At 37.9% G+C, this 16,001-nt stretch overlaps 1 protein-coding gene across 3 annotated transcripts in view; it reads right to left on the bottom strand.

The window, feature by feature from the left end:
- Positions 1-16,001, bottom strand: part of UBN2 (ubinuclein 2) — a 57,614-nt gene that overhangs the window by 39,523 nt on the left and 2,090 nt on the right. For 2 of the 3 annotated variants that reach the window (XR_005931492.1, XM_030003103.2), the window contains exons 2-3: positions 12,966-13,058; positions 6,461-6,562 (exon numbers count right to left, since the gene is read on the bottom strand). Coding sequence is in view for 2 of the 3 variants with exons in the window: in XM_030003103.2 (XP_029858963.1) it covers positions 6,461-6,562; positions 12,966-13,058 (195 nt within the window). In the remaining variant the exon portion in view is untranslated. Of the gene's footprint in view, positions 1-1,639; positions 1,813-6,460; positions 6,563-12,965; positions 13,059-16,001 lie in introns of those variants that run through there. The other variant, XM_041120576.1, reaches the window with a different exon arrangement.

A 16,001-nucleotide genomic window follows, 5' to 3' on the forward strand; every position in this document is an offset into this window, starting at 1 on the left:
GCCCAAGTTATAAGAGGTATGGCCACTCATATGACCACCTTTATTTGTTCAACTCTATTGTTTGAGATTGAGCTCTGACCCACAATGAAAATATAGTTCAGTGTTTTTATTACAAACAAATATGCAATGTATTACTTGACCTCTCCAGGTTTCATGTTACAGAATTACTAGAAGATTCTGTAGAAAAAAGTTAGGCTTTCCTTTTCCAAGAGCAGACTTACCATATATGGCACTTAAGACAAATGGTCTTGTCAAAGATCTGTTATTTTGGCATGTTATAAACCCCCCTTTATATTACATTAATAATAATATTGTTTGTGTATTTTTTTGAAAACACTTAAGTTCCTTGTGCTGCTTAAATAAATTCATCTACTCGTGAAGAATTGCTGATCCTAGGGCGGGACCTGCCCCTCTAGCAGCTTACTCTGAAAAGTGATTTTGTGCTCTTCAAAAAATTAAATTTAGGAAAGAGAAGTTGCTACACCTATTATCATTATTAGTACTTAATTATTTTATTTCTTACTCATACATTCTCGATGTACACAAATTTAAACAATAGTACTACAAAGGCCAGATAGAAGTCTCACTTTTTTTCAAGTACCTATGCAGATGCTGAATTTTCAGTTTCCCAGTTGTCCCACTGAGGTGATTAAATACATGAGCAGTCCTAAACTAGCTGGTTGAAACCTAGGCCAGAACACAGAATTTAAAAAAAAAAAAATTATTTAAGAAATTACTTATTCATTCCTAAAAAAGGATATGATATCTTGCAGAAGGAGCAAGAGAACATTACTGTTGCAAACATCAGACTTGTTCTGCAAATTCAACTACCTTTGTCCCTCTAGCCATAACAGTTCTTGTACTAGAGGACTGCTGGGTATATAGTTTAAACATGTCTGTTTGGCATTAAGCAGAACAGTATCTGCTTTATTTGTTTGGTACTCCACCGCTTTACACCTTTATTTATCTTGGGGTGAGGAGGAATACAAAGCAAAGAATCTCCTAATCGAAATTTGCCCTTGTATTCACTCAAATGCATATGACACATCAGGTGCCAATTGGCAGATCTACCCTGAAGACACCCGGGAAGCATGCAAGACATCTTTTATTAAAGGTGACCTGGTGCACTCAGCTAAGTGAGCACTATTCCCCAACCACGGAACTTCCAAGACTGGGCAAAGTGACAATGAACAGGGAAGGTGGACCAGTAATATAAACACACAAATCCATAGCCAATGAAGCAGCTAGTAAATGACTCTCTTAAAAAAAAAAAAAAAAAAGAGCGCTTTAATGCACCCTCATGTATTCAGTGTGGATGAGGTTTGTGATAGAGGTCTACAAAGGCAGCTTTTTCCACATGAAAAATGCAATGCTAAATTTATATCTCAATCCATTGTGAAAGTATGTTTAATAACGGATCCTATGTAGCATTTTTCTGTATATGCATCTAACACTGGCAGGTTGATAGTTTTTTTGTGTGTTTGGTTTTTTTTTTTTTTAAAGACGTTTATCTTTCTCAAGCAACAACACTGCCCTCCATAGCTATACATAAAACAAGTTCCTTTGAGTAGGAAGGATGAGAACAAGTTGGCCTAAAACAATATCTGGCCCAGAACCCCACAAAAAAGTTAAACATTACCATCAGCCCACCAAGCTCTGCCATTCCCCAAGCAGATACCATTCTCACTGGGAAAAAGCATCAAAGATATTCAAGAGTCTTGAGCAAGCTGCTCTTACTGGCAATCCATCAGCTTCAAGTTTTAGATCACAACAGCAGGAACTCTTGAGGGGAAGGCAGGGTGCGAGAAGAGTATATTAAATCTATCACACCTTTAATAAACCTGGAGATTACAAGATGATGTAAACCAAATTTATCCTGAGAATGTGTGAAAACTGTATATCATGACACAGCATTTTTGCAAATATTAAACCCTTAAATTATGGAAAGTATCCTAGGGAACCCACATAGAAAGGCCTACTCTTTTACCAGTGTGCTTGGAATTACTAAAATCAACATACAATCCTTGAAAGGCTGTGTTTTAAGAGGATCTGAGCTCTTGAGGCAAGATGTAGCTAAAGAAAAAAAGTTTTTCGTTTAACTTGAATTATCTGTGGAGAAACTTTCCCTGTATGAGAAACCACTGGTAGGCTAGTTTTCTCTACCCAGCAGCACAGGACTCTTACACCAGTGTTTGGAAGGCTGCTGTGGAACCATGAATATAGTAGACTGGGTTAAATACTGACATAGGGCTCCGGGTGTCTGAAGTACTGAACTGCATGCTTCCCATTGCTCTTGGCATTCATGTTTTGCTTCAGCTTCTGTCAGTGTGACTACCTGGTATCGCTGCTTTGAAAGACAGCTTGCACTGCTTACAGATTTCTAGGTGGAATGGTTCTTCCTCTGCATTCATCGACCCAACATGGGGAAGGTGCTAGCTGGTCTTTGTTTTAGATGTGCAAGTCTTACTACCTCTGAGTATGAGAAAATTGCATACTTTTTCACTAAGCACCATATATTACTTCAGATCCCTGTTCTATATTACATAGCAGAAAGCTCAGACAGCACTGTATTCCCCTGGAATCTCTATCTATATAAAGCTTACATTGTCAGGAAGGTATTCAACCAACCAAATATTCAGGGGTCATCACAAAAGCAAGCAGTCCAGCCAAACCAGGCTGATATGCACATGTATGCATATGTGTGCATGCAGGAAAAATAGAGGGGAAGCAGAAATCTACAGGAATACCATTCCACAAAGAATGTAGTTCTGGGCAGTTTACACCATAGCAAAACCTATTGTCAACATCAAAGCAGTGGAAACACTGAGGAGGGACAGCTTTCTTTGCAGGTTATGAACATTTTGTGTATTACTACCATAGAGGTCCATTAAGATAAGCAAAGATTAGGACTTGCCATCAGACTAACCACTACATAGTGGTTAGAAACGATAGTAAGATGGTCTTGATTTACATTTTTTTTCTGGAATGAAGAGTTCACAACCCACTGAGTACAGTCAAAATGCTCAACCCAGAAATATCCACTGTATAGACTGAAGCATGGATTTCCCACTTGCCTGCAATTGCATTCGGAAAGGAAAAGCCACTTCTTCCAAACAGGACCAGCTAAAAATTTTCCAGGGAGGATAGTAAAAAAAACTGAACAGCATAGGTACCAGATATATCCAAAGCAAACAGCAACCTGTACCTTATTCCTGGAAGAGGAGTCAAGTCTGGAGGAAGACGGGAGGTAGGAATTGACTGTGTCTCTTTGGGAAATACGTACCCAAGAACCTTTCTCCTCTATTTTCCTTTAGTTGGCTTCATGCCCAAGTCCACTGAATTTCTCTTCAGGAGCCCTTACTTTTCTGCGTTCGGTAGTCACAAGGACTTTGATGATCTTAATGCAGCCATGCTGCTAAAGTCTTTACTACACTGTAGGAAAGTACTGATACTTTCCAGAGTAAACAATGAAAGCAAATCTGTAATAATCTCATGCATGGTTTATCATTTTCACAGAAGGTAAACAATGGCAATCTAGCCTACTAAACAGCCCAAATTTTACCCTGCTTCATCAGGGCAGGTACCAGTGCCCTCTGAGGAGTCTGACAGGAAAAATCTCTTTGCTTAGGAGAAGCTCCCTTCTATCAGCACTTTCCAAGAACCTTCCTCCAGAAAAGCATGTCCTGTACCTGTCTGTACTCCAGCCCCATTAAAATCCACTACCTGAGAATCATGCCATTAGCACATTCCCTGCACTTGACCCTGATCCGGGCCCTCAAGAAAACAAGCAGAACAATTGCCTTCCTGGACCCTTGGAGGACACAAATGCTCTGTTACATACGCTATTTGTTATATATGCATCTATGTTACCTGTACAAAATTGCTTAACTGGAAATGGATCCAAAGGAAGCAGAATTTCTTAACTCAATTACAATGCCTGCTAAAAACAGGCTTAAGAGTTTTATTGGTTTGATTTCTTGATTAATAATTGATGGCATTACCTCAAAATCTGTTTTTAGAAGGAAAATCTCTCTAAAGCTATGGAATAAATCTGTTTCAGTGCCAAAGAGCTCAATATTTCTTTCACACCTGTGACAAGAAAAAGGACTAAAATTCTAAGAAAGCTTTCATTATTTTTTTTTTCTTCTGGGATACAGAGGGAGACAACAGGATGTCAATTCTGGAACAATTCAAGCAGCACTCATTTTTCAAGTGTTTGTGCCCAGGATATTATAGCTTTTTATGTGTAAAAAAGTATATCTTCCAAAAGGAAGTAAGTCCAGGCTGGGCCTGGCTCTGACATTTCTCAGGGTACACGGTGATTTAATAGCTGGCCACACAGAAGATGAGCAAGCCAGACATGTCGATTTTCTCTCAACACTCCCCATTTGCATGTGAGATGGAATGAGAGGTTTTGTTGAACTTAACTCCTACATTACAGGACCCTTAAGCTCTGCAACAGCAACTTAGACTGCAGCTGGCACACAGTGCTTTTTTTTTTTTTTTTTCTTCTTTTCTGCATAGAAATGGGGATAAAAGCAAAACAGAGATGGCCTCTCACTAGTCTGTATTTGTAATGCAGACACAAGGCATAACGATTTGTTCAGAAGAGCAATCTTTAGAGAATACACCATTCTCCCCAATAGCTTCCACAGCTACCACATGATGCAACCATCTGGTCCTCTAACAACTGCCTTTTGTATGTTCTTGCAAGGAGCCTGGCAAGAGATATCAGAAGTAAACGCTCCTGCAAATCTAAGGGATCTGCTGCTGGTAATAAGAACAGCACTGGAAGGAGGCACAGTGTGAGAAGTACTCATACACCAGTGAGTGTTCAACCCTGACAGACTCACATACATCTTTGATAGAGACCTGTACTACGAGTACTGAAAGTTATCCGAATCACATATCAGATCTGTGATAGGTCACAATAAATCCAGAAAAACCAAAATACAACTTGGGTCCTGTATCAAAGTTTCAAAACTAAGCATGATTAACTTAAGCAACAGTGAGAAACCAGATAAGCCTGTAGGCTCAAGTGGTTTCTCAGCAGGAGTGAAGCACATCTGTTCTTACTAAGCTGAAGATCAGAATCTGACCTTTGGAAAGGACATACCAAGGCATAGGCCCCAATATTGTTGCAGCAGCACAACCAGAAGTTGAGGGATAATGACAGGACAGCTTAATATTGGCAAGTTCAACAAAAATTTTAATCTAGGCTAAGAAAGAGGACAAATTAATACAAGCTACAATAAGCATCAACAGCAAACTCACTTTTCACCCAACTTGTTCACATGCCTTCAGACCTAGTTCAAAAACTAACACCACACAGATGAGCTCAGCCTGCTGTCCACTGTGGTTAACAGCTGAACTTCTTTTGCTCAAGGTACCAGTTCTGCAGCATGCCTTCTGTGCACCTCACACAGTTCTTAAGAGCAGTATTCATTGCAACATCTATATGCTAGAACCTCACAGCTCAGTGTTCACAGAAGCTCTTTACAAAGTCTAATAATTTCCCAGATCTACTACCACATCACTTCTGTGGTTTTCTTACTCTTTTCTCACAACTTCTTTTCATCATCTTTCCTCTCCCACTCAAACTTCTAGCTCCCTCCTCTTCAGAGCAGCAGATCATTGCTGCTTTGTCTAGTGTTACTCAGCAGGAAGAAACTGAAGGCTGGCTAAAGTGTCAGGTGTTTTTTGTTGGATTTTTTTGTTCATTTTTACTTGACTACAAACAGCACGCCTACTTCTTCCTGACATCTAATAAAGGAGAATTATAGGAGATCTCCAAGCTTTTGTATTATCCACTCTCTCTTCCAAGCTTCTTCCTCATTTTCCTAATTCCATATATCACCTCTAAGATGTCTTCAAATGCCCGCTTAGAAACCTCTTGGTATCCCTGATACTACCTGCACCTAACTAATGCCTTTTTCTTTTACCTTGAGATGTGCTTTCATTTCTGAAATACATTCAGACCAAGTAAGATGTAATATCCTGCTATTTAACCAAGCTGTTTTATCTCAAATTTTTCAGACCTATTTGGTGAATATTTAGAATAAACATCCTATTCTTAGTGGTTTTTAAGAGCAGAATAGCTTCGTGATCTAATGCAGGAAATCTAACACCAGTAATCTACTAATAATCCAGACAGCTAGTACAAGAAACTAAACAGAGCCAGTGTAATTTCAGTCCACAGTAAATGAAGGGCACAAATAATTTAGTTTCTAAAGCTGGAAAATTATGGGATATAACAATAGCTTTCTTAATTCTTGCCATGCATAATGATATCTGAATAAGACGACAAATACAGTCATTCGTTCGATTCCCAAAGTAGTATGCCCTTTGGATCCCTACCAGTTATACATGGGCACAAAGTGTTTTCCCTTACCTTTCTTCTTTATCAAAAAAATAAAACATTGTCTTATTTCTCCTTGCTGCTTTGATGAGGCTTACTTACCGCTTCAGAATTATCAATGAAAGGGTCCGTTTCATCATAACCATAACCTATATCAATTAGATCCTGCAGGCGATCCTTCCGATGTTTGTGGGGCTTTCCACCCTGAAAACAAAGCAAGCATTATGTCATTTGGGAAACAGGGAAGCAAGATATTAAAATCTGTAAAACATAAGGCATTGGAAGGATGGTCACTCAGGGAATTAGCAGTTTTGCTTTCTTGGATGCTTCCTTGAAGATGGTCTAGATGACTAATAAAAACTTTCACAGGAATGAGCTCTGGCAAACATGCTTTACTATAGCCTCACCAGAATCATCCCTGAAAGGTATTCACTAGCCAGCTGCTTTCTACATGACCAAGATCTTCCTAACATTTCCTATTTAGAGATGTTTCACTGTCCTATGTTTTTAAAACACAGTGATAGGACTGGGATAATTTAGAAAGTGTTACGTTTTCCAGTATGTTACAGAGTCATTACAAAGGAAAATACCGATAGTCTAGCATTCAGTAAAGTGTTTCCCCACGGAAGAAGGATTGCTTCTCTACAGAAAAGTGAAGCCTAAATCAAAAGAGCAAAATATTGATCTGGTATTTGCAGATATGGCGTCTATGAGTTTTCAAGAAGTTACAGCATTCATATGACATAACTGAAGGAAAACATATTAAGATAAAATCCTTCGAAATGCAAGAGCCGTCACCTCAGTTGGTAGGACTGGGCACAAAATGGTTACTTGAGTAACTTAAAGCCAGAAGCTGCATCACAGACTGTGGGCTCACTTAACTCCAGGAGACAGTAAACTTCATTTTAACCTGCAAGTACTTTTCTCATGTCAAAGTTTTATTTTTAAATCAAGTCAAGTAAAAACTGACACCCTGCTCAAACATCCAGGGAATCTAAACTTAGTTGTACAAATGAGAATCTGCTTAGGATAAGGCCTAGTTTTCCGACTCCCGTATGCTGTCAAAATTGTCAATATAAAAGTCTTAAAAGATAAAATTCTCCAAAAGGCACCACCTTCACTAAAATTATAACCAGTGTTCTTCAATAAATTTGAGAAGACTTGCTCCTGAAGCTTCTTTGCTTAGCTACTCTACTGTTCTAAGCATGTTTAGAATGAGTCTTTTCAATTGTGACATCCAAATATCACAACCCACTCGTTACTATGAATATGCAGGCACTGTTCAAAGGAGGTTTCATCCTTGCCCTTTATGAGAAGCTTAAGCATCCGAACACCTCCGTTTTAACAATATTTTGCAAGAATTCAAGTTTGCAACTAAGTAAAGCATGCGCTCTTGCAAACACACACAACTCTCTCAAGCATAATCAAATAAATAAATTCAATAGTTCTAGGAGAAAAACCTCAAAAGTGAGTTCTGTTTTTAATTCATGTTTCCAAGCTATATTCCAGGCCTCAGATTTCCAAGTAAGTATTCCTAACTTTTCCTATCAGTCCTATCATCCCCTACAGCCACTCATTTGGTTAGTGTCTGAATAACTGCATGTTCCCAAAACATGCAGTACTTTTTTTTCCCCTTTAAAAAACAAACAAACAATTGGATGAGAGAAGAAAAAAAAAATCTTTTAGAGAATAAACATGGCACTTAAGAATTCTGTTTAAACGCCAGTGCAAAAGCTTGTGTAATTCCCATGATTCTGACTGAGGTGCCAGCAGGCTGTCTGAAGAATGCCACATAAACTATACTTTACCTCTGCTGATCTCACTAATGTGTAATGCAATCCACCTCTGTACCACATCTCTTGCTAAGCCCAAGTAACCATCAACATCCTTGTTTGTGAGTACAAAATCCTTTTGCAGCAATGGCTATTCTATGATTCTATGATTTCAGTGTATGGGCATTAAAAAAAATTTTTTTAAATTCTCAATACGTTCTGACTGCCTGTTATTCATAAAAACATAGTGCAGATATGGAACAAAGTTAATAACAAAAAAGAAGTCTCATAATAGCCGAATGAATAAAAGCAGGATTAAAATAGTAACCTGCATTCAGACATATGAAAAAATCTGAACCACTGTATTTATAGTTAGAGAATTTCCTTCAGGCCTGGTTCTACCCAGTTTTGTTTAAGAAAGTGTGTTGAAAGTCCATCCATATGATCAAGATGTTAAGGATACAAGACCGCAGCAGAAGAACTGAGGGGATTATCTGCACCAGTGTTTACTATGCAGCAGTTCAGGGAAGTTTCACCACTGAAGCTTTTCACCTTTCCCAAAAGAGTTCCTCCAACCTTTCTGTCCCAGAACATAAGCAGTCATACTTCAGCCAATTAAGATGTCCAGTTCCTGAGGCTGCAAATAGTACTCATGCAAGTATTCAGAAAACTCAAATATGAGTTCAACAAATTAACTGTGGCATGTAACCTAAGGTTTAAACAACCTTGCCCAACAGGAAAGGTGGCGAAACAGGTGGCAAATACAATGCCAATTTTTAAAGAATCTTCCAAGGGCCCAGCAGAGTCTATAAACCAGTAAACCCAATCTCTATATTGGGCAAGTTAATAGAAGTTTTAAAGAACAGAATCAGCAGGCACAAGAATACACATTCCAGGCAGGAAAGAATTTTCGTAGAAGGAAGCAGTACTTCAAATGCTTTAAAAAAAGGTCCAAAGATCTTCGAAGACAAGAAACTATCATGGGATAAGAGGGAAGGTCCATTCAAATTAATGTCTGGTTTAAGGCTAGGAAAGAAAGGGTAGAAATAAATATTTCATTTTGGCAAAGAAAGTAATCAGTGAAATCACCAAGGAATGTGTATAAGTGAGCATAAGTCTTATGAGGAGTGGCTGAGGGAACTGGGTCTGTTCAGTCTGGAGAAAAGGAGGCTGAGGGGAGACCTTATCGCTCTCTACAACTACCTGAAGGGGGGTTGTAGTGAGGTGGGTGCTGGTCTCTTCTGTCAGGTGGCTGGAGATAGGGCGAGAGGAAATGGCCTCAAGTTACAGCAAGGGAGGTTTAGGTTGGATATTAGGAAAAATTTCTTTACCGAGAGGGTTGTCACACATTGGAGTAGGCTGCCCAGGGAAGTGGTTGAGTCACCATCCCTGGAGGTATTGAAAAAGCGCATAGACAAGGCACTCCAGAACATGGTTTAGTGGGCATGGATGATGTTTGTACTTGATGATCTTGAAGGGCTTTTCCAACCTAAATTATTCTGTGATTCTAATTCATCTTCAGAAGCAACAGAGAGGGCTAACAGTTGCGGGGGGGGGGGGGGGGGGAAGCAGTGAGATGACAGAAATTACTGAAGATAGTAAATAAAAAAAAAAAGACAACTGAAGAATCACTGAAAAACCTCACAGTTGCTCTGAACTTAGTATGATAAATCATCAATTGAATTCAGTATCAATAAAAGCAAGGTAATCCACTCAAAGGAAGTACAACCCAAACAAGAAGAAAATACAGTGTGCTCCCAATTTGTTACACTACTCAGGAAGCACTGGAGTTGTTACACACAGTTCTATGATGTTTGTTTAACAACCAAGAATGGTCGAAAAAGAAAAGAATTGGGACTTATGGAAAAACGGAACAGAGAACAAAAACAGAAGTCATCGTTATATCACTGATAAATCAGGGCATCCTACCATTAATATCCTTTCATTTAAAAAAAGAAATTAGAACAAAAAAGGGAACAGTAAGCCAACAAAGGATGTTTAAAGGTAAAAACACTGCTTCCGTACAATAACAGAATGTTAAGACACTTCAGCTGGGGAATGAAAGGGCTGAATTTACATGATAGCATCAGAATCGCATGCAGCATGCAGAAGAACAGGAAATATTTCACTGTTTCTTACAATACAGAAGCTATGGAGCGCGAAGTGAACTCATCAGGTTTAAACACAAAGTGTATTTTCATACAACATAGTCATCCTGGTACTCAGTGCCATGGAACACAAAAATTCAGTGAACTCAAAATGATCTGGCAAATTTATGGCAGAAAGCTGCACAAAGGGTAGTTAAACACACAGCCTTTGGCTTTGGGAGAAATTAAGCCACAGATTGCTAGACAGGCACAGTGAAGTAATATCAATGCACACTTACTCTGTTGTACTTTCAAGTATGAGATTCCACTAGTGTCAGGGGACTATGCTACCAACCATTAGATGGACCTTCACTTTGATCCAACAAAAATTCTTGCATTATGCACTATATCATCCGAGATTCAATATCATGTTTTTACAACACAGAGCATTTGATTTTGTCTAGAGAATAACAGTAATCAAAAGAATGAAAATGGGAACCATTCAGAACGGATTTTTATGCTGGCGTTTAAAACGTGCAGCAATTGCAAAAAAATTCTGAATAATCAAGTAAACAAATGGTACACTAACTTTATGCATCTTGTTTTACAAAAATATATTAATTCATTAGCTTTTTCTTAGTATCTGCAAGATATATCCAATACTGTATGGATTTGATTATGAGTACAGGAATTTATCTGAAACAAAGTAAAAAGCCTTCAAGGAAGACTGTTCTTCACACATCACATTTTTCAGAAGTACTACCACACGTGCTATGATTAAAAAGATTGCTTGACTTTATTTTAAATGGATATAGATAAGTAATACCTAATTAGTTTAAGGAGGATATAGTACTTCCAGCAAATCTGAAAAAACCCTCTACTACTTTCTCATACGACGAGTGATTACTTTTACACTGAAGCACTGCTGAAGAGAAGAGAATGGGTATCTACTTCATGGGACCCCTGTTCTAGTTTAAGCTAAGGAGCAAACATCTCACCACAAGAATCAGAAGATGGCTGGATGTTGTCAGAAGATGAGCAATTGTACCGGGTCAGCACACAGAGATGCAATTCCTCTGAGCATGGATGCTAAGTAGAGACTGATGGTTCTTGTATTGGAAGGGAGAAAGGACAGGGAGTATCTAACACAAGAAACATTAATCCCTCGCCACCCTCCATGCTTAGTGGCCCTAACCTAGTAAATTGTTCCTTATATAGAAGGCATTGCCCTTCCAGGAATTTTGTGGGGCTGAGGGGCATAACGTATGGCAGAGAATGAAAGAAAGGCAATAAATCAGAAGTGCAAATAGTAATCGAGGTACAAGTGCACCATGAATTTAAACTGTTGCAAAATGATAGTTTTTGCTACTTACTGCTTTCTAATAGTTAAAAGTATCTATTTGCCCCTTTTCATGACTACTGAGCATTGAACTCTAGTTTTCCTAAGTCTAATAACACGTTTCGTCCATAAATGTACATGTTTAGCTTTGATGTATGCTTAAATGTGTATGTAAAATTAGATTGCTTCCACTACCACTTCCTCCTACATATATTGCTTTACATTCTCCATACCGACTTTCATCTGTTGTAGTTAAGCAACTTCTTTCAGGACATTATAAAATCCTTAACTTGTATTATGGAAATGGGTCTTCTAGAAAAGTACAGTTGAAACATTTTTCTCTCACGTTCAAAAAAATAATTTATCATTCAAATGAAAAGCAAACAGTATTCTGGAACTGCCTTCTCAATTCACTGGGTATACTGGGTTTCGTCAATCCCTCCAAAAGGTGAAAATTATTCTTTTCGGTTTAAGGGTTTCTTTTGTTAAGTATCACAGCTAACATGCCCTGAAATAGTAATCACTTCTACAGAATGCATGGACTGGGCACTCTCAGAAATCTGCCTTTACCAGAAAAAAAAAAAAAAAGCCAAATAAATCAGACAAGAAAGATTTCAATATGTATATTAATAGCAAAAGATACAAATGACTGCTCGTCTCCCTTCTTTATTATTGAGGTGCTGTATTAGTAATCCAGAATATCAACATGCCTAAGCATGATGATGAGTTTTGATTGCTAGCTCAGAATTAATCACCCAACCCTACCCATACAAATTTTTAAAGACCTGTTTGGGTGTGGTTTTAGTCAACATTTTCTGACTTCTACCTTCATTTGTTAGTGAAAGCCTCTTTATGCTGCTACCTGGTGTTGTTCAAGTCATTCATGGTACACTTTCAGGAGTCAGCAGAGTATCTTTAGGCAGCTGGCAGCTACAAGATAAACTCATCAAGCAATGACTTATTATTCAACAATAACTTCCTATGGAAGCATTCCAAACTAGTCAAAGTCATCAAGATTCATCAGTATTTAGCCCAAATAGAAGTGCTGTTCAATAGCGCACAACAGTATTACATAAAAATTCTTTCCTCCAGCACAGTATTTATCATGAATATTGACCTGCATCTATTACTCAGTTTTATTTATATAGGAAGCTTTTCCAAGAATAGCTTCACAAGCTATAACATCCTACAGACAGATCTATTTAGCAGACTTGCCTAATAAGCTTGTAGCAGCTTCAAGCTGCTTAAATGAAATATAATGAGACAATCAGCTCCAAAATGTACAGAAGTCTTTCGACACTACATTAGCAACCCGATTCTGGAAAAGACCCTGATGTTAATATCTCTACAGCATCATAAGTTATCACTATTAAATATTTGTATATTTTAATACAAGTACAGTAACTTACATATTTTGCCTCAAACTTCTTGGCTAGCATTTCTACTTCATGTCGCTCACGTTGTTCATCATTAAATGGGTCTTCCGAGTGAACCGATTTTTTCTGAAAAATGCAGAAGTTAAATATTCATTCCGTAAGAAACACACATAGTGCATCTAATAAAAAACTATTAAATGTCAATGAACAATGCTCTGATGACTTAGAATTTATACTGAGTCCAAACACTTACTTTAATCACTAAAAATTAGTTTGACCCATTCAATTATCATTCAGTCACTTTTCTTCTAATGAGAACACAAACAAAAAAGTTAAGAGAAAGACTCAGATTTGTATTTTCCCAAGCATTCCACTACAACCTCAACTGAAAGTGTAAGCATAAGAGAGAACTACGGCCATCTGAGGTTCAAACAGAAAGAACCCACTCTAAATAGAACTCCTTTTTAGTTCTGCTTCCACTGATGCCTCTTATTGGTGCTGTGATCCTTCTAGACATAATACACAAGATGTACCTGGTACACTAATCAGCAGGGAAACAGACAGAAGACTAAAAAGCTCTGTAAGTTACAACCATAACTAATGTAACTCCTTTAACTCTTGTACCATTATTTTTTTCTTCAGTAATCATAGCATGAATTCTACAAGATTGTCACTACAGCAGCCACAAGGACAACAGAGATTTACTATACCAGCTGTACAAATAAGCAGGAAGTACTCCCCGCCCCCACTTTTTTTTTTTTGAGAAAGATGTTTTCACTGACACAAAGTCAATGAACAGTAATCAAGGGTATACATAGCACTTTTTTTTGGAAATCAGGTATGGCAGAAAAATAGGGCTGCCTTCTTTAAATTAGAGTTCACATAAAATACAGTAATTGTTGGAAGGAGTGGAAGGTACTAGGATGGTAAAATATGGTGGAATGGAGTTCCATTTTACAGAACTTTATGGATGGCAACTAACTTTACTGCACATGGACCACTCATCAATGAATAAATGAAGATTTATGGTAGACTAAGAACAAAAAGCTACACTAAGTTCAGAAAAGCAAGATCCTTCCTCCACAGTACGAAAAGCCAATATATTGACTAAATGGTGACCAAATAACAACAAACTAGGTCAGTAGTATCAAGACCAATGTAACAAGGAAGGTAAGCTGAGCAAAACTGCAAACACCACATCATTATTTAACATTTTCTAAACTGAGTACTTAGAAAAAAAAAATAGCAGGGGTTTTAGTTAATCCTGAAACATAAGTTAAATACATACATACATATTTCCTGCAGGCATAATATAATATAAAATACTGCTCAATTCATGCAACACCATCTTCTCTACTTCTAGGTAGAAAAACCTATTCTGCATCTTCTGCGAGGCAAATGTCTTTTTTTTAACTGTGAAATGAGATGTGGTTGAGGGCAGAGGTCATGGAAAATACAGTACTTAACTTGCCTCTCTCCACCAAACTCTCGAAGCTGTAGCTGACTATCACTTTGAGCACTATTGGAGTCTCAAATTCAAGCAAGTTTTAGTTTTGATGGTTTCTGAGGGCTCTGACGGACAGCTTTCAGACTCTGCAGTAACTTTAAGACATTACTACTTCAGCACCTCTACAGCCTGCTTGACAGAAGCCAACTTGGGCTTCTGGCTCACCCACTTTGAGTTAAGTTTTATGCACCAAGCTTCAATTACACCAACAGAAAAGGGAGCGCACTTTTACTTCTGCTAGTTTTTAAGAGGCAAATAAACTCTTCAACCACACTAACTGATTACTCACATCCAAAAACTTTACATAAATAATTCCTACCAAAAGATGAACTCTATCAACAACCCTGTCAAAGGATGTTCTCTTTATCAAGGCAAAAAAGCAGAACAAGGACAGCACAAGTTTCCAACATAAACATTTCCACTAGCTTCTGATTCTGATTTGTGTGAAACACAAATTTGGAATAAAAAAAAAAAAAAAAAAAAAAGTTGCACTCATCCTATCAAGTTTTGGGATTCTCTACCATTTCATTAAGAGACCTATTAAAGCAATGTTTGAAGTTCCCAGAACAGCCTGCCTCTGGAGAACCTTTCTTGGTTGCTCCAGTTCCAAGCAACGCTACAAGTTAGAAAGACAAGCTCCTCATTTTGCGATGTTGAACTTTAATGGGAATAGTTATAAGGAAGTCGAGCAACTTCTTATAAGGGATAAGGAGTGAACAATAGCTTTCAGAAAACCCAATCAATCTTCACCCTACAAAAACAGTTTGCATAGCTAAGTTTATATGAACTGTTCATTTTAAACTGAATCATTACTAAAACAACAACAAATCTGGAAATCTAAAACTCCACTTGAAACCGCAGCATTAACTGCTGACTAGCTACTACCTACTTGGAAAAAGCAAATCTCAGATTCTGCAGAAAAGTGATAAAGGGCAGACGTTTCTTGGTCAAGCTTCATTTTAACAAGGTAGTTTTCTCTGCTGCGTTAACTGGTATAAATCACCGTAGCTGTTCTACTCCACAAGCAAGATCAATTTTCCTTTCACATCTTTTTTCTATTTTAGGACTTTGAACAGGTTACATACCAGGGTAAAAGACTTCTGTCATCCTAAGACTCCTGCACTGTGCAGAGCAAATTTCCCTCTTGTATTTGCTTTAACTATGAAGGAACCAGCATGCACTAATTTTATTGCAGGATAAAATGTTTCCCCCCCTCTCTTTTCATGCTGATTAATACAAGATTAAGTCCTCCCTCCCACATCAGAATAGCTTTTCCAGCTTCTACCATACAGCAAGCAAGAAGTTAAACTGACAGGCCAAGTACACATCAGTTTTTAAACAAGAATGAAAGTCCAAAATCCCTTTAAAAGAATCGCAATTTATGACACCGTTTTACGTAATCAGCCGATTGTTCCACACAGTCCAGCAACAGACAGGCCATTATGATCCTTTAGTTTCAATTGGGACTCTTACAGAGAGCTGAAAAACATACACAATTTCTTATAAAGTATTTCTACCTTAAAAGCAGTCTCTGATCCTAATTGTACCAAAAATCCCCTAAA

Source organism: Aquila chrysaetos, chromosome 26, assembly GCF_900496995.4.
Source record: "Aquila chrysaetos chrysaetos chromosome 26, bAquChr1.4, whole genome shotgun sequence".
In the NCBI taxonomy this organism is placed as follows: Eukaryota; Metazoa; Chordata; class Aves; order Accipitriformes; family Accipitridae; genus Aquila; species Aquila chrysaetos.